The following is a 19,017-nucleotide window of genomic DNA, read 5'->3' as shown; positions in this document are numbered from 1 at the left end:
ACTCATATCCACAGTTTCTTTCCCTGCTTCTCCCTACTCCATGGGGAGTACTTCTGACTTGCACATCCTCTCTGGGTATCCTGTACTTCAGTCTCACCGGGGATATCATCATGTGTGTGTGTCTTAGGAAGAGGGGGTGGGGAAGCCACATGACTGGTGCCATTTTCTAGAGACAGAAGGCGAGTGTAGAAAAGTTGAACTAAGAACCACTGGAGACAAGGCAAAGAGCGTGGGCAGGCAAGAGAATGGGAGAGAAGATCCCGGCTCAGAAAAGGTATGGAGTCTGGGTAAAACTGAGCGAGGGGATTTACAGAGAGATGCTTCAGGACATGTATTAGGTATTAGTTAATGTTTCAAGGAGAATCAAGTAAGGGTTGAAATTGTGTTCAATTATTTTTTGTTCCTGCTTGCATGGAACTGTAGGAATTACCAATTCACACAAACGTCCAAGGATTTAAACGAAAAGGAATAGTTAAAATATTAGATGTGGTCAGTTCTGTACTGGTGGAATCCTAGACATTGAGCCTTTTATGCAAGTTTTGAATAAAAGTGTGTTATTCTTGGGGATATGACCTTCCATGGGAAAATAGTACCTACTAGTATGGTATCTACTCAAGAAGCTGAGACAGGATTTCCTGAGCCCAAGGGTTCAAGGGCAGACTGGGCAAACATAACAGTTCTTCATCTCAGGGATGAAAGGGGGAAGTAGAGAAGTGGGGTATGCTTCTTTTCCTTCCTTCCTTCCTTCCTTCCTTCCTTCCTTCCTTCCTTCCTTCCTTCCTTCCTTCCTTCCCCTTCTTCTCCTTTTTTTTTGAGTTCGGATCTTGTTATATATGCTAGGCTGAACTTAAACTCATCATCATTCTATCTCAGCTCCCTGAGCACAAGAGTTAACCTCTAAGAACAGTTAGGGCAGGTGACTTATACAGGATGGAGTAGTCCTGTGTAGCTGGATGTGAAGGGTTAAATTATTTTCTTAAGATGTCTGTCAGAACTGGGAGTAGAGTGCATATGTAGAGTAAGACTCAGGTTCACTATGTAAAGAAGAGGAGGAGGAAGTGGAGGAAGAAGAGGAGGAGGAAGAAGAGTAGATGTGGCATAGCATCTAAAGAGAGAGCTGGATGAAGAAGGCTTAAGGTGTATTGAGACTGTCAATATGGCAGGATCTGTAGAGTTGAACACGTTTGACAGCTAATATTCTGGAAGGATGTACTGCTTGGCAGCACTTTTGATAAGCTGCATGGGACAGAAGGAGTTCTGTGATATGACCTTTAATTAATTCTGAAATAATTCCCACATGGTCCAAATCATACTAGTTGAAAACCAAGCGGTAATTTCCGCAGTCTAGACTTTAACTGTGTCAAGGGTCTAGTTGTCCAGCAATCAAAAGTTAGGGATTGTAATAAGAAATAAAATCTGGAAGACTGGCTTCTAAAAGAGCTGACTCAGAATGCATGTTGGAATCTGTAAACTTGAATTGGATTTAGATGCGCTCATTAAACTCTGAGCTTTCACAAGTTAGGGGAAGAGACATGATAAACTGAATTAGGCGTCCTTCTTATATGAGATATTAATGGACTGAGCTAACCTCCAAAGGCTGAGTGTAAAAGCACTCAAGAGTTCTGATTCATTCTCAGATGCAGGCTCAAATGTAAACTGAAGAAGATGAAGGTTGGAATGGGATAGTCCCCAGGTTTCTAGCACGGCATCAAGGATGGTCTTCACAGTAGCTTATGGCGGGGGTGGGGGTTGGGGATCCCTATAGGATTGAGGTTAGATGAGAGAAGTATTAAGCAAGTCCTGACTCTTCAAAGTCTCGGAGATCTTCCATGTGGGTAGTTGGTGAAGTTACTGAAGTATTAAAATCGGTCTTTGACAGGTAAAGACGCACCTACCATACAGGCTTCCACCAGGAAGGCCTGTCAGATAGGAACCTAAATATAATTTTCTCAGACTTCGTTCATGAGAGCCTGGAGTACATATTTGGAAAGGGTTATGAAGGGGGAAGTGATGATCTCAGAATGCTGTGGTTAATTAATGAAGCATAAAATTGGAAAGAGATATTAACTTGTCAAGGAGTGAATGGAAACGAAAGGATAGATGTGTACAGGAATAGCCAGAGTGTCTATCAGGCAAGGGAAGCAGATGACAGGTGACACAGATCACAGGTCAAGACGATAGTTAGCTGCTCTTTCTATGGCTCTGGTGTCACAAAGGTACTGAGGGGTTCGAGACACACCCCTCCCAGTCCGTGAGCAGAGGAGACACTAGAGGAGAAAGCTGTTTGGTCGCTGCCATAGAAAAAGTGTTCAAAAATACAAAACAAGGTTAATGTAACAAGTTCAAGAAGAAAACACAATGTCAAGCCAGGGGTGACGCTGCACACCTTTAATCCCAGCTCTTAGGAGGCAGAGGCAGGCAGATCTCTGAGTTCAAGGCCACCCTAGTCTATGGAGTGAGTTCTAGGACAGCCAGGGCTACACAGAGAAACCCTGAACCCAAAGAAAATCATATAGGCTTCCTCCTGGATATTAACCTTCATCAGGCGATGAAAGGAGACAGAGACAGAGGCCCACATTGGAGCACCGGACCGAAATCCCAAGGTCCAAATCAGGAGCAGAAGGAGAGAGAGCACAAGCAAGGAACTCTGGACCGCTAGGGGTGCACCCACACACTGAGACAATGGGGATGTTCTATCGGGAACTCACCAAGGCCAGCTGGCCTGTTTCTGAAAAAGCTTGGGATAAAACCGGACTCGCTGAACATAGCGGACAATGAGGACTGCTGAGAAGTCAAGAACAATGGCACTGGGTTTTGATCCTACTGCACGTACTGGCTTTGTGGGAGCCTAGGCAGTTTGGTTGCTCACCTTACTAGACCTGGAAGAAGGTGGGAGATCCTTGGACTTCCCACAGGGCAGGGAACCCTCACTACTCTTTTGGCTGACGAGGGAGGGGGACTTCATTGGGGGAGGGGGAAGGAAATGGGAGGTGGTGGCGGGGAGGAGGCAAAAATCTTTAAAAATAAATGAATTAATAAAAAAAGAAATATAATTATATTGATCTCAAAATAAAAAACTATTTAAAAAATAAAAGATTAAATAAAAAAAAGAAAACTAAACCAAAACAACAAAAAGAAAACAACAATTCAGTGTTAGGGTGGAAAGCACAGAAAAGTGGGTAGTTAGTGAATTAGGGGTCAATCAGAAAGGGGTTGTCAAGTTCCAACATAGCTGTTTTGGTTTCTTGCCATTGACACAAGCTTTTAAACACAGTGCCAGGAACTTCTTTGCAAAATGTATGTTAACCAGTTGTGATTTAACGTATTACATACTAGATATAATGATTTGGCATACACAACTGAAACCCATGGGATTCTTGCCTACGGTTAGAGTGTTCTACTATGTTAATAATTCCTACAACATTTGAGATGTTAGACGTTAGATAATTGTACAAGAAGGCAAGGCTGGGTGTGGTGGCACCTGCCTATACACAGCATTTGAGAGGCAGGGGCAGGGGTATCATGAGTTTGAAGTCATCCTGAGAGAAACACACACACACACACACACACACACACACACACACGGTAGGGAGGTGGGGAGAGGAAGAGAGGTTCAAACTAGAAGAATTCTATTGACCTAAGGTTAACTTTAAAATTCTGATATGTCTCAGAGTTAATGACAGAAGCTAAAGTGGTAAGAAAAAAAAAGAAGTTAATTGGAATTTAATTCAAAACCAACAAAATATTGGTTTATATTGAAACCGTGACTTAAATCTAATCACAGTGATGACCAGGACCACAGAATCCTATTTTACATATTAATTGTTGCAACGGCAACCAATCCAGATGTGACCACAACTCTCCGTAAGGACTCTCCCTCTGCCTCCAGACTTTCTCCTTCGGTATCATATTCGGTATCCATAGCCAATGTGGTGCGTTTCTTCCCCTGTGTTACTAAGTAACACCCTTAGCTCTGGTTTAACAGACATCTGCTAACCATTTCCAAGGCTGTAGGTGACGTGGGAGCTTGTCCCAGAACGTTGTCTCTTGTTTTATGGCTAGCACCTGTTCTGGAAATAACAGGAAATGCTTTATTGCAGAGATCTGTTGGTTTCTACACTTGGGTTTCTACAGATTCTATGACACGTAACCTGTACCTCGCAAGGACCTTAAGAAGGGATGCAATCATATGAAACAAAGTGTGCCCCTGTAGTCATGGAAACAACGGGTGATAAAAGCCTGTTCCCAAGGACCTTGTACCTCATATTTGCAGAAGAGTCTGTTAAATGTTTTCCTTAAAGGTTAGATTTAAAGCCTACCCTGCCCCTAAGAAAATCCCATGAAAGAAATAATGGCTCCACTGTCGCCCACACAACTATGGACAAGGACCCCAAGACTTCAGGCCCACCCCATTTAGCACGTGTGTGACTGTGCTCTCCACTGACGCACCCCTCCAGTCCGCCTAGGGAACGCGCCCTGGAAGTGTTCCTTTAGTCTAGCCCAGTTGTTCTCCATTTAGTTTCCAAAGGAATGTCCTTTTGTGGGTAGCATGAGCAGGAGCGTATATCCTATACTTTATGGGTGATTAAAGAGATTTTCAGAGGTGATTGCCTTTGTGTTTAATTTCCTTCATATCTGGCCATTTCACAGCCATTTTGTGCCTTTGTGTGATAGGAGATTTGGCTCTATTAGAGCGAACTGTCGAAACTATAATTGAGAATTTCCTGTGCCACCTGAATAAAGAGCTGGAAAACTCTCTGTGGTCCAAATGCCCTCTCAAGCCTCCCACGCTGGCATATAATAAGCATCACGTTGGCATTTAGAAAACCCATAGGTGCCACGCTTCCTATTTTTCTGGTGAAAATAGAGTCCTGTTGCTAAGCAGACGGGCAGCTCTGGGAGAGAACAGAGATTCTGAAATTTAACTCTAGAGGCTCAGGAAGAGACACCCCCAAAGTGACACTTGGGCGTGCTGTCTTGGTCAAGGTCAAACTCACATCTGCTGCATCCTCTCATAAGGAGGGCCTAGAACACCCTTCTCTGACTGGGAAACTGTCTTCCACAAGCAATGCAGTTGTTTCCAGGTCCCTGCCTAGCAGTTTCACCAAAGGAAAGGTTAAGAAGGAGAAAGGGAAGAAGCTAAAAGTCATCACCATTGTGATGATGGTTTCTAAGCACCGGAACTTGTTAGCTCTGCCACGACTCCCTCCTCCACACAAACACTAGTTACACTTGCTTCCTTCCCTTTGTCCTGACCTCTGCCCGTCGCCGGCTCAGCCTTCACTTTGCCCACGTCACCCATCTAGAGGTAGAACAGGAACTGGGAGAACGAGCGCAGGTATTATGGCCCTTTGTGAGCTAAGTGGAGGACGGTGAAATGACGATGTTCTGCCATGCTAATTCCTAAATGACAGAGACCACTCCAAACGCTCCATCCTGTTCTTGCTGGGGAGAGTATGTAGCCTCCAAACTCCTCAGTCCTGTGCATTCTGTAAGCATGGGAAGACTCGCAGCGCGCGGGAAACATTTTCCGGCTGTTGCCTTACAAAACAAACCCCAAGTGTTTAGGAGAAGTGCATTTGCTGATGTTTTCAGGCATCGATGAGATGTCATGGATCAAAAGGGAGAAACAAGAGGTTTCCTTGGACTCAGGAGAGAAGTGAGGCAGAGATGCAGAGTCCTCAGAATGAAAAACAAACAAGCAAATCTAACTAAAGAGCTAAATTGGCCTGAATCTAAATTCTGAGGCTTACAGGGACTGGCACAGCCTGTAAGTGGCTGTATGAGGACGGCCTATCAGAGTCCTGGTTCTCGCCTATAACCTGTCAGGCACCGGGCAAACGCTTTCACAGCTGCTCTGTCGTGTGTAATCTCCTGTACAGCCCGGCAGGGCCACTGCATGGCGCAAGGGCAGCTGGTAAGTATGGGGCCAGGGATGCAAACCCAGGTCTGTTTTTCTCTGCAGGACATCATGCTGGGGAGCAGAGGCAGGTGACTAAACTCAGAGACAAAAGAATTTAAAGAAAAGACTCCCTTTTCTTTAAAGAGTTCTGTCCATTGTAGTATTGGGCCATTGCAACAAGCCAAGAATACAAATGATGTTGATCAATGGGGGAAACTTCCAGACCCCCCTCACAAATATTGGATGTGGATGTCCCTAAGGCAGAAGAGAATGTGACAATGGTCTGTCACTATAAGACTTAGAGAATCCTTCGCAGCAATTCTCTCATCCCTATACCAGACTTCGGAAGGATCTCTTTAAGGACGTCGGTATTGAAGATGCTTCCTATATTCCATGATAAGTGGAGGAGGTTAACAATAAAAATCTATGGTGTACAGGTGGTTTGATTGGCCTATGTCTCTGTTTGAACCACGGCCCTGCCTGTCTACATGGCATTAAACCGAAAAGATACGCTTACTTTCCCTGTTCATCACACACAGGCACAATCAATCAATCCGTTTCAAGTCCCCACTCAAGCCTGAGTCACAAACAGACCTGACAGCACTTACTTTAAAAAAAAAAAAAAAACACTCTAAGTTTTCAATGACTTGGGCCCAGATGTGAGCATTTCTCTTCAGGGCTTTGCAGTGTGTTTCAGTTCATGGGGCTGGGTTACCTGGTTAGGATCAGGGCCAACTTCATCCCAGTTGTGAGTGACATGGCCTTGGTCAATGGACTCAAAGGGCTTGTGAGACACTGACGGGAGGATCCTATACAGCCAGCTAAGGGAAACAAGAAAAACAGAAAGACACGGCTTTGGGTAATGTTCTGAGGGACCTAGACCAGCTCTGGAGGTGCCCCCAAGAAGATATTCAACCAACAACCATCTATGGGCTTTGTTGTAAGAAGCAACGATTCTTCGTGTCTCAGTAGCCATCTTTGTCCCTAACTATGGTCTCTTGGTTCCTTCCATGACGCCCATACTCTTTAGGTTGAGACTCTGGTTCCTACCTGTTCACATACTGCCAAAAAATATGAAGCATTGCCTTTCCCAACCACTGTAAGGGGTAAGGAAGCACCATGAGGGACATGTACAATAAAATCCACAGAAGAGATGTAGATTCTTGCTTTTCAAGTCAGGACAATGATTTGGGAGAGCCTGAGAGAAGACGGGGAGTAGGTTTGTTATTTCTTAAGGTAAAAACCTGCTTTGTCCTTTGAAAGTGATTTATGACAACGGGGAAATAATTCCATATTCAAAACTTCCTGGGGGTGATCAGTGCTCTCCAACTTTTTTCATGGTTATTCCTTGGAGGTACAGAGCTTACCACTTTTCTCGTCTGTTGCCCTGGATTTCTCCAATGCGAATATAAGCAAAATTGGCAAACTGTAGGAGCACGGTCTTCTCACACTAATGATACAGCCGAGTACGTATCTCCCACATCTCCCCCAATCTGGGATGCTATTATAATTGCACACACTCTGGCAATCCTCCTGCCTCTGTGCTCTCCAGCTCTAGGGTTATAGGGGAGTGCAACTGTAGTGGCTATGTGGGTATTGGGGATTTGAACTCAGGTCAAATGCTTTTACCCACTAAGTCATCTCTCAAGCTCCAATGACCATACTCTTAAAAGTGAAATATAGTGTTTTTTTTTAGCATATCCTTTATTTTGCATAAGGTTGAATAAGCTTTGCTTATTTATCAGTCTTTCATAATTTTTTAGGAATTGCTTGTAGAGTCCCATGTTGACTTCAGTTGAGTTTTGTTTGGTCTTTCTGGTATTAATTGTGAGAAGTTTTAGAATTTCCACTTCTTTACTACGTAGTTAAAAAAGCACGTGTCCATGCTTCGATGTGGTGTGTTTATGGATGTTTGGCTTTCCTTTCCTTCAGTAAGTTCTGCCATCATCAAGGCCTGAGCTGGTCTCTTCTCTAGGATCAGATGCAACTCAAGGAAGGGAGAAGGAGTCTGCTGAGGGAACCTTGAGGATGAGAGGGAACGGTCTTACTAAGTCTTTACAGGAGTGGACAGGGAGAAGGACCCTTCTGTGACAGTGGAAGACCTGCTGTGCTCATCCGGCTCCGGACAGTCCAAACTCAAGGGTGGAATTTGCCTGTCTAGACACGAGCATCTGAATGATAAATGGGCTAAATTTGTTATCCTGCCATCTCATTCCCCCAGCTCTTGATGCAATGTCAGACCTAGACTCACAAACCTTTCAAACTCCCAGGAGTCTGTGGGGTTGAGCACATATGGAATGCTGCAACTTCCTGGACCCTATCCTCTTCATCTGTAGTCCCAAGGTTCATCTGTAGTCCTAAGGTTGCTGTAAGGACTGCAGATTTGCTCGGCACTCACTTACTGGACGATTATTGAATTGCCGTCTCTTAATCATCCGGGTTTTTACCACAATTTAAACTTTACAGATTTACTTTCCTGAGAGATAGATGGAACCTCTGGTAGATTGAGTGTTCCTAATGCTTTGGGGGTTAAGTGAGTACTGACTACCTGAGAGTGTGAAGCTGACCCATCCATAGGCAGACAGGGCCGGACGTTCCTGCTGGAGGCTTGAGCATTTTCCTCCGTTTCTTGTGCCTGTCTTTGGAGAGTTCTAAGCAGATGGGTGAGCCATGCCTAGTGTCCCTTATTTTTCAGCTGAGTTTAGCAAACTCCCAAGGCTACACTAGGTTGCCCTGGACCGAGATTTAATTCTGATGCAGGGAATGTTGCCAGCTTCTTAATGAAATGCCAAGAGTTCCTTTTCAGCCTCCTGGAACAAGCTCAGCTCCTGCTGGCTGAAGATACTGCTGAATAATGGGGGCAGGCAGCAGATTCTGGAGACCGGGTGGCCAGTGGATAGATGGGCTGTGAAGTGAAGAACACAGTTGTGGGGGCCAGGCTGCCATCAATTAGAACAGATAGGGATTGTTTGTGGATTACTTTATCTTGTCTAGAGGAAGAGATAGCCAAATAACAATAGAAACAATCTCTGAGTACTTGTTTGCTTTTGATTTGTGTTTTGTTTGCTTGGTTGGTTTGGTTTTTTTGAGGCAGGATATGTAGTCCAGGTTGGCTTCCAGTTCTTAATGCTCCTGCATCAACCTTCCGAATCCTGGGATCACAGGCGTTCACCACACCATGCCCGGCTTTATCCTTGATTTTTGATAAGTAAAAAAGAGTCTATCCCTTTGCCTATATTATCTCTTAGGATCCCATTTACAAATGTGGAGGCTCTGAAGGGTAGAGAATTGTTCAACACCATCAACGGTAGGTGTAGGAGCAAGGGCTGAACCACAGGGGGCGCTGCCTGGCTGTCTGGCTGCCTGGGAGTGGACATGATTCGTCATGAAGGGAGGTGATATTTACCACGCACGTGCTGTTACGCTCGCTGTCCCATCTGCTTCTCGGGAGGATTCCCGATAACCCACTTCCTCCCTCTATCTAGACAGTGTAAGCCCACTCCAGCTCTCCTTCAAATCTCCAAAGTCAGCAACATCATTCTCTACACACCAGTGACCTGAAATCTCCACAATTAGATGCCGTGAATTCAAATCCTAACACTTGACTGCCTCCTGGGTCTCCAGTGTCAGCAGCATTCAGCCTGCTCCTTAGAGGCTGATTAGCGAGAGGGTTCACCGAGGTGGCTTGTAGGATTAGAGTGAGCACAGAACACGCCGCCCTGTACTAATGAACATGCCAGTTTCCAGGAAAGGCAAATTCCGAAGAGGAGAAACCCTATTAATTCAAACCCCGTGGGGCCATAATACGTGACCTTTCAAGCACTTCAGCTTGGATTATCGGTTTTCACGCAAAGAACATAATGCTTCTAGTCAGCCGAGAAAGATGTCTGAATCTTGTCTGACTGGAGGCTGAGACTATACAGTCCTTAGAGGGAAGTCAAAGCGTGAGAAACCTTTCCTGTGGCTTTCTAGTGAGACTTTGTAATGGGACTGGATTTGTGTGTGTGTGTGTTTTTTTTTTTTTTTTTGCCTCTGTACAGCTGTTCCCTAGCTTTCTTCTGCCAATCACTCACTGGGAACAAGCCTGGATGTCCCCGATGTGACCCAGAACGCAGTGCACAAGGAGGGCCTTTGGGGAGACTGTGGCTGGGATGCAGGGCCCCCAGATCTAAGTCAGCATTGACCCCAGTGTGTACCTTCTCTTATTGGTGCTCCGTGGACAAGTGAAGGCTGATCCCGAGAGCTGCTCCGCGTAGAGATTGTAGGGGCAGACTTGCGGATTATTCTAAAACAAAGGAGGTGGCACACAGAATCATTCCACCACCCAAAGCATCCTACATTCCCACCTGTTCAGTGGAGAGAGATCCTGACCTGAATGCACAGGCTCTGGACCACTGCACATTGCTGCCCCCTGCTCCCCATACTTGCAATATCTTTGTGACGTCCCCCAGTGAGAGTGATACAGGCTTACTGTGGAAAATTCACAACATATGCAATTACCCGTTACCTCGCCAACCAAAACAACCTAATATTAATGTTCATATATTTCTTTCTGTTCTTGCCTCCAAATGAGGATCCTATGAGACATGTAAGTCTATAATAGTCGAAAATTTTTCCTCTGAAAAGGATGCAGTATGTCACAAGCATTTCTTCTGTTTTGTTTCGAGACAGGTCTTGGTGTGCAGCCCAACCTGCTTGCAAACTCAGGATCCCCCTGCTTCTGCCACCTGAGTGCTGGGATTACGCTGGTGTACCACTATGCCAGTCTAAAAGCACTTTCCATACCATGAAATGGCCGCCAAAAAGTTTTGAAAATAAACTCATTTGCAGTGGTCTTGCTACTGTAACCATCATGGGTGAGGACACATTCGTGCACACATTTGCCAAGTAACTTATTTTCTTATCATGGTCGGATCCCATGTTCTTCAGCGGGGCTCTTTCCAGGAAGTTCCTCTAACCTTGGATTTGCGGGTTTATCCGGGAAGTTCTTGTAGTTAATCTCACTTATTTGGATTGGGTCCTTTGCTGTAGCTAATCAATTTAAACCCTGTTTTGATATTTTTGTTGGTATTGTGCTCTAACACCATTGTGCTAATGATCTTGGACACTGGACAGTTTGCCTGCTAAATTAGAAGTTGGGCGGAGCTATTGGGTTTACACGCTTGTCTTCCTTACCTACAGTTCTGAGTCCTCCCTCCAGACATTCGTCCCATTCTTACCTGTCCTTCTGGCAGAGAACCCGGGCAGCGAGGGTCCTCTGAAGCACACTCGTTCCCAAATCCAGAAATGTACTACATATGACAAAGACACAAATTTCATTGTTACTGGGGTGTATTTGTGTGTGCACGTTGTTACATGTATGTAGGTGAATATATGTGCACGTGTGGAAGACCACAGTTGAGTGTCTCTCTTCCTCAACTGCTTTTCTTAGTTACTGCGATAAGGCTCTCTCTGAACTGGAGGCTCACTGTGAGGCTGGTTCACCAGTTTCCTCCAGGACCGCTAACTCTTCCTCTCACAATAAAACTGGTTCATTCGGAGGATCCATACTCTGGTCCTCAGACTTGAGTGAGCTTCCTGCTGAGCCGTATTCCCCGCCCCTAACAGGATGTGAAGAGCATTTTACTACATTGCCGTACCACAAAGGCAAGAATAGCTACAAGGGCATGTATTTGTGTGATACTCTATAGGCAACAGCTGCTATGTCTTGACTGGTGAACTGTTTAGGATATACGATATGTGTTTGTGTGTTTTAAACATTTGCAGTTAACCAGAGAGGAATTGCATAGGCTTTCTGTCCGTAACCGTTCTTGACTGGTTTTATAAGCTTGCTTTTAATGACCCCATTTCAAGAGCAAGCTCTTTAATTCTGGTTCTGTCTGGAAAGTCCTGGGAGGGAGATGGCTCAGGCATCATTTCAGCTCCAAACCAGCAGGATGGCTCTCTATCACAAGTCCTTTCCCCCTGCGCACCCTAAAACAAACAAATAAGCGAGAGACCAAAATCCCAAACTGGGAAGAGGTATGTGGATTTAAAGAGACAGGAAGATGTTTGTTAGAAAACTCCTTCCAGATGTACAGTGGTGGCATATGCCTTTTATCCAAGCGCTGGGAAAGCAGAACCAGGCAGATCTTGGTGAGTTCAAGGCCAGCCTGGTCTACAAGAGTTAGTTCCAGGACAAGTTAGGACTGTTACATAGAGAAACTCTGACTTGAAAAACCAAAAAAAGGAAAAAAAACAAAAAACAAAAAACACTCCTTCCACAGGAGTCAGTATCACCTGGGTTAGTGTGTGTGTGTGTCTGTGTGTGTATCGGCATTTGTGCGGATACAAGAAAGGAAGGATTAAAGATGGAATGACTTAGAAGATGCTTCAGCCCCAAATCTTTTCAGAAAAATGCAACAGGGCTACCATGATTGCCATCTCCGAGGTTCACAATACAGAGGGGAAATTAGATTCCTCAACAAGGTAACTTACAGGGGTCCTCTGAAATTTATACACCCCCAATAGTAAAGACTGCTTTATTGATGGCACTTGGGAAAGCCAATAAATACTGATCCTCAAAGAATATCGCAGCTATCCACAGACAGCTGAACTAGGACCAAGGAACTGGTTTGAATGAAGTCATTCCTGCTTCTTGAAAAATGAGCGCACAGCTGCCAGAGTCCTGTGCTGGTCTACAAACTGTGAGGGCCATGGTGCCTCCATTGGGGGGAAGGCATCAGCTGCTCCAACCTTTAGCTACCTTGGAATTCCTGAAACAGCTTACTTCCCCTCTCTAGAAATTTATTTACAAAATGGTTGCATGAAATCATGCTTACGATCCTTTGGGCAATCTGAGGAAGGGCAGCAGACTTTGTAGCATCTTGGCTCAGTCACTGCTCATCCACTGGGAGCCAGTACTTACTCTTGCCATGTTTAGCGCACCTGACTTTGGGCGTAGGTCTGCCACTGTCTCGCTTCTCTGCTGCTCCGTGATTCCTGAAGGTTGGTACTGTGCCGGTTTTATTCACCTCTGTGGACCTCGTGTCTCGGCCCATGGAAGCCATTCAGTGGGCACCTGTCGAGTGTTTCTCACTCAGGGCCGGTCCTCAGGGTGCATGGTTCCCACCATGAGTGGGATTTGAACTCCCTTTGCTCTAAAGCAAACACGAGTTGATTTTAGCCTACGATAAGGAGAGTGCAGCCCTACTGGGTGAGAGAAATACCACCATCTGAGCATGATTGTTTAAGAGATAGGAGAAGGGTGGATGTGGGCGGAGGGTAGGCCCTTCAAAGTTCTTGGCAGCTTCCGGAAGAATGAGCTAGATGTAACACGCCTGGATGTGTGAGCGATGATCAGGCCAGCAGTGTCTATATTTGGAAGGAATATGAAATGTGAAATGTTATGACCTAGAAAGCAATGGGAGTGAAATTATTCATTTGTCTTCAGACACGGGTTTGTGTGTGTGTGTGTGTGTGTGTGTGTGTGTGTGTGTGTGTGTGTGTGCTGTTGCTGGGGTTTGAACTTGAGGCCTTATGCAAATGCGCTTTGCAGCTTAGCTCAACCCCCACAGTTTTTAAAAAATCTCTTTGAAAATTTATCAGAATCCTCCCTCCCCCAGTCAAGGTCTTTTCTAATGAGATTTGTTCCAAGCTGCGTACAGTCTGGAATTACAGCTTTGGGGTAATGGCGGAGACCATCCGCTCTCCTGAACCTCCGCGGAGTAACTATTTCCTTCTCTCAAAATGAACCCCATGCGCGCGCACCACCAACAGGACTGAGTTCGAGCTGCTGAGGATCAGTAATGACCTCTAATTAATTATCTTCCATTCTGTGAAACAGGATTGGAGATCAGCCTGTGACAGAAGCCGCTGAGGAAGACAGAGGCCTCTCTTAGTCGGGCTGTGCCGTTGTTCCTACCTGCAGGGAGGAGGGGGAGGTTTGAGAGCTACCTTGTCCAGCTGAGCTTTCTGGCAGACGGCATGGATTTACTGATTAACCTTCCTTGGTCTTTGTAACCGCGGGCCTCAGAACACAGTTTCTAAGTGTATTCGGAACAAGGAGAGATGGGAGTTAGCGATTCTGAAGCATTTGATTAAGGCCCTGCTCTAAGGAAAAGGGAAAAAAAAAAACACACAGAAAGAACAGCTGTTGGTTTGGGAAGGAGCCACCCGGAGCTCCGAGGGAAAGAGCGAAGGAGGCAGGAAGGAGGGAGGGAGGTGGCAACTTTTTTAGTTCTTTTTTCCACCTCATGGAAGTGCACTGGCTTAAGAAGCCAGCGGAAGCTGCTGAGTCACCGTTAGCTGGTTGGTCTTCCTAACCTTCCAGGAGCAAAATTATGGAGGTGTTTGTTAGATTTGATTTTTTTTTTTTTTTTTTTTTTTGCCACCAAAGACTTCCCAGCGGAGGGAGCTGCGTTCTGCAGCTGCTGTCTCAAGGCTTTCAGTCCAAGGACAGACTCTGAACTCTGCTTCCATCAGCTGTGAAAACCCAAGCGCTCCAGCTCCAGCTGCCTCTGGGATTATGTAAAGATGCACCTTCTGCAAAGAGTCAAATAAATCCTGACATTATGCGACTGTGTTTATGTTTCCTTCAGCTCAGATTTCGGAATAATTTGATGCTATATAAAAAGACAATTTTCTTTCTTTTCAAGAGAATTATATGCATACGTTTTAAATGAAAGAATACATTTCTGGGGCCCATGTGACTTGGGCACAGTCACTTCTCTTGCAGCTCACTGGCACCCAGCTTTTCAATTCTCATCTGGTCCGCAGGGTAGGATTTACTTGTCAGAGTCATTTGAAGGGGTCCTTTTGAGTCAGATTCATGGTAACACCTGATGTGGGGATTAGATGGTGCACCTCATTTCCTTTTAAGGGGAGCTAGAGAAAGAGGGACGAGTCTGGGAAGACAGAGGCCCAGGGCTCTTCTATTTTGTATTTCCCTCCTATCAAAGAAGCCAGTTCTCCTGGCTAACCTTAATAGAATCAAGGTTGTTAGGGCAATGTGCTGCTGCTGCTGCAGGCTGAATAACGCTCTGGAAGGACCCTGGAGTCTTATTTCTTAATGCTTGAAACTAAGAGGCAGGCTTTTGAATAGACAACTTAGGACTTCGAAGCCCTGACCCTTTTGGCAAACAGCCCTCAACATGCTGGTTATGGTGTAGATAATGATGAACCAGAAGCGCAGGTGGCGGGGCAGCCTGTGACCCCTCGCAAGAGGTGGGTGAGGAAGATTGGGAGTTCAAGGTTATTCCTTCCTGCATAGTGAGTTCAAAGCCATCCTGGGCTACCCAAGACCCTGTCCGGAAGAAACAAAAGACCGAAAAGAGAAAGAAAGAAAGAAAGAAAGAAGAAAGAAAGAAAGGAAGGAAGGAAGGAAGGAAGGAAGGAAGGAAGGAAGGAAAGAAGAAAACAGACCAAAGAACCAGATAAGCAATTTGGGGCTCACAACTGTTGGGTAAAGGAACCAGTGTGGAGCTTAAACTGGCCATAAAGCTAAGAGGTACATTAGTGACAGCCAAAACAAGTCGCTTCTTCCTGTTCCCAAGCAAAGAAAAACTAAAAGCTAAACTCATGGCCAGAGGTGGAGTTAGCCATCCCTTCTGTGAAATGCCATTCCTGAGTTTGGTGCTGGCTAGACCAGCCTTTACTGCAAAGATAAAAAAAAAAAAAACCAAACAAACATATTCTAACACGGCTATTTCCGTCTTCCTGGATTGGCTTTGGGAAGGAGAGCAGAGGTTTCCCAACTCTCCAGTCTTGGGAGCAAATTGCAGTTTTCATGCCCATCTCAATAGAAACCCGAGAGGCAGCAGGTTCTTCACGCCCATCTCTGTCACCTTATTACCTGCTGTCTCCTCTGGTCTCTGTCCTTTTTCTAGGGAGGAGTCTAAGGAAGGTCTTCCTAACCTCTGGCTGCCTCACCCACGGCCCGAGGTCGTTTTTCAGCTGCTAAGGTGACTTGGAATGAACTTGGAAATGCCAGCTTCTGAATTTTCTTCCTCTCGCTGTGCTTTCATGTAAATGTGATCTCATCTGAGGATTTGTGTTGACTTAGCCATTGCAATGACGGAGGAAGCCTGAGGGACATTTCAAATTAGGTTTGATACTGTTTATTGATGGGGATGGGTGTGCCTTAAAACTGGCTCTCTGTGTTAAGATTCCTGACCTCTGGAGATGAGACAGCAGGCTGAGCGAGCCTTTGAAACTGAGAACAAAGGCCAGCGTGCCATTTACATGCGGTGGCGTTTTGCATACTAAGTTGCTTAAACATTGCAGCAGGACAGGATTTTAGATATGTTTTATTTATAAATGGTAAGGATGCTTCCTCCCGTGATGAGCTTCCTCATAGGATTTAACAAAGCAAAACTCTTATGAATTCTCCTTCCTCCCCATCTTCAGTTACACCGGGCAAACGGGGACCTTTAGGTTCCCATTACCTATGCCCACTCCCCTTCGGTTCAGGCCTGCACACAGGTCCTCTCCTGGGCACTCCCAGTTTAGCTGAAGCACTAGGTTCCTGGGGTGCACAGATCTTTCTGCATATTTTGTGCCTTCAGACATGGCATGACCTCTGGCCTCGTCCTGTGTTGTCACTCCACCTAGGAACAGCTTCCCTCCAGGAGTTACTCCATTCCCATGTTGCATTAACTGCAATATCATGAATGAACACCGAATGAGAGCTTACTCTAGGTCTGGCGCAAAGATCGTGGAAAAAACCTCTTTGCTGCGGTGCTAAGCACCTTCAAGGTGCCTATTAATTAGAGAACTGCCTGATTTACCATCCCAGCTTTGATTGTAAAGCTTTTTGGAGGTGTTCTATCCCTGAATCCCAGGATGAGGCCTAGTGGGTCTTTTCTACCCAGCTTGCGCCAATGTGCCAGGATGTTCTAGCTCTGGTTGTATGCAGTGAACTGAGCAATAGGCAGAGGTTTTGTTTGTTTGTTTGTTCGCTTGCTTTTTTTTTTTTTTTTTTTTGGTTTTTGTGACAGGGTTTCTCTGTGTAGCCTTGGCTGTCCTAGAACTCACTCTGTTGATCAGGCTGACCTTGAACTCACAGAGATCCTCCTGCTTCTGCATCCCGAATGCTGGAATTGAAGTTGTACACCACCATAGTATGGCTACTATAGGCAGAGTTTGAGACCCTGGGAACACCCTCTTCTTCCTGCCCCAAAGGCGCCAGCCTAGCAGGTGCCACCAATCTTTTTTTTGGGGGGGCCTGAATTTGAACTCCGATAAACCCGAGTTCTACTGTGGCCTCCATCCTTCACCAGCAGGGACTTTGGGTGAGTCTCTTAGTCTCTATAAGCCTTGCTTTCCTACCTTTGAGCCATCTCTCCAGCCCCTCCTTATTGGTTTTAAAATAGGAAAAAGAGCACCTATACCCCAGGTTTACAGCGAGCACAGTTAAAACCTCCAGCATCTGTAACACATGGTCCACTCGTTCTCAATGGCACACTAAATAAGAAAGTACTGTCAAGGCTGAGTCCGAGGTACCAAATGATTAAGCAGGTTAAGCACATTAAACTGGCTGGCCTGAAACAGTCCAGGGAGTTGCAGTCACAAGGATGGCAGAGAGCAGCCGGGAAGGAGACACATAGAGAAATGCACATGTCCATTTAGAAGGGGAGCTCTCAACATGCCCACGGACCCGCAAGACAGTGTTAGAGATGAACAAAGGCAAGGGTACAATTGCTTTCTTTGGTCACCTCTTCCTTGTCCCTCCAGAGCATAGGACCTTAGGTCAGGCTCCCTTGCATGTGTGTGTGTGTGTGTGTGTGTGTGTGTGTGTGTGTGCATGTGTGTGTGTATGTGTGTGTGTACGTGTGTGTGTGTATGAGTGTATATATGCACATGGGACTATAGGGGCCACAAAGGCTAGAAGAGGGTGCTAGCCATATGAGCAGCTGGACAGGTTCTGGGAATTGAACTCAGGTCCTCTGGAAGAGCATCAAGTGCTAGTAACTAGTAGGCAATCTCTACAACCCCCACCCACAAGTGTTTTTCAACTCTGACACCAGAAAACCCCACAAATTCTTACTGAAGAAGGCACAATAAACTTGTTAGAGATCTCTCCACTCTTCTTCCCTCCTCTTTTCCTTTCTCTCCATCTCTTTTTCCTTATTTTCTCTAGTGTTGATGCTTGAGACATGCTAAGTGTAGGCTTTCCTGTTTAAGTGACACCCCCAGATACAGTCTCCAGAGTATATCCGAATCCAGACAGAGGGTTTCTTACCTTTAACTCTGCCATTTTAAGCGGAGGCCAGGGAGTTTGTGAGGCGCCAAGTCTTCTGTCTCTCTTTATAATCTCAATAGAATTCTTGTTTTCACCAGTTCATCGCATTTCCGTGCTCAGCACTTTACTCAAGGCAGAGTTGCCTAACTGACATACTAGGCAGAAAGTCCAACGTGCTAACATCTACAATTCTTGCACAACTATTTTTTTTTATTATTAACCCAGGTCATCTCTGAGAGCATTGCAGAGGACTGGTTCCATTCACTGGAGGTAAATATTGACTTGTTCCACTTTAAGGAAGGCTTTTCCCCAAAGGCAAAGGACTTGAAGCTGAAAAAGGAACTGTGGGAGTTAGCACATGTCAGATGTGACAGAATTCTTTCTCAGTCCAGACTCAAGCCAGGAAGGAGCAGGGCCAGGATTCAGTGACCATGGAGGGAACACTACGTGCTTTGACCCAAGGTCAAGAGGTGTGGGAAGAAGGGGACCAGGATTGGTGGCTCCCTGACACGGCCTCCCACGGAAGAGTTCAGGTCCCAGAGCTAGGACTATTGAGAGAGTGTTGAACTTAGAACAAGCTGGGATGTTTACTGTCATTCATCTTGAGTTCCTAGAATACATTAGGTATGCTTATACCCTCTTTAGTCATTAGCTTCCTAATGCCTTAGTCCTGAGAGCAGACTGCTCCCCAGCTGCTTTCTCCTGGCCTTGCTTGTCCTTCGTCTTAGCCACTTGCTGCAGCCGTTGGAAGGTAGCAACTTCGTGACTGGTGGTCTTCAGGAAGGGAACATACACCGAGGCTTGTCTGTGCCAGGTTTTCCCCACAGACACTACCTCGTTTAGTTTCACAAAAACAGCCTTGCAGAGTAGGTTTTATTATTACAAACTCAGATGC

General features: G+C 45.6%; 1 protein-coding gene across 4 annotated transcripts in view; it reads right to left on the bottom strand.

Moving 5' to 3' along the window:
• Positions 1-18,291, bottom strand: part of Hgd (homogentisate 1,2-dioxygenase) — a 48,022-nt gene extending 29,731 nt beyond the window's left edge. For 2 of the 4 annotated variants that reach the window (XM_050148747.1, XM_050148746.1), the window contains exons 1-4: positions 18,123-18,290; positions 11,122-11,193; positions 10,099-10,187; positions 6,618-6,723 (exon numbers count right to left, since the gene is read on the bottom strand). In XM_050148747.1, the coding sequence (XP_050004704.1) occupies positions 6,618-6,723; positions 10,099-10,187; positions 11,122-11,193; positions 18,123-18,137 (282 nt within the window). In that variant the 5' untranslated portion in view covers positions 18,138-18,290. Of the gene's footprint in view, positions 1-6,617; positions 6,724-10,098; positions 10,188-11,121; positions 11,194-18,122 lie in introns of all 4 variants that reach the window. The other 2 variants (XM_050148745.1, XM_050148748.1) reach the window with 2 other exon arrangements.
• Positions 18,292-19,017: the final 726 nt, after the last annotated feature.

This window comes from Alexandromys fortis, unplaced genomic scaffold, assembly GCF_014885135.2.
Source record: "Alexandromys fortis isolate MF-2015 unplaced genomic scaffold, M_Fortis_MF-2015_v1.1 scaffold_4, whole genome shotgun sequence".
Lineage (NCBI taxonomy): Eukaryota > Metazoa > Chordata > Mammalia > Rodentia > Cricetidae > Alexandromys > Alexandromys fortis.
Note: the sequence above shows the minus strand (reverse complement) of the source record. Positions and strands in the feature narration are given on the sequence as shown.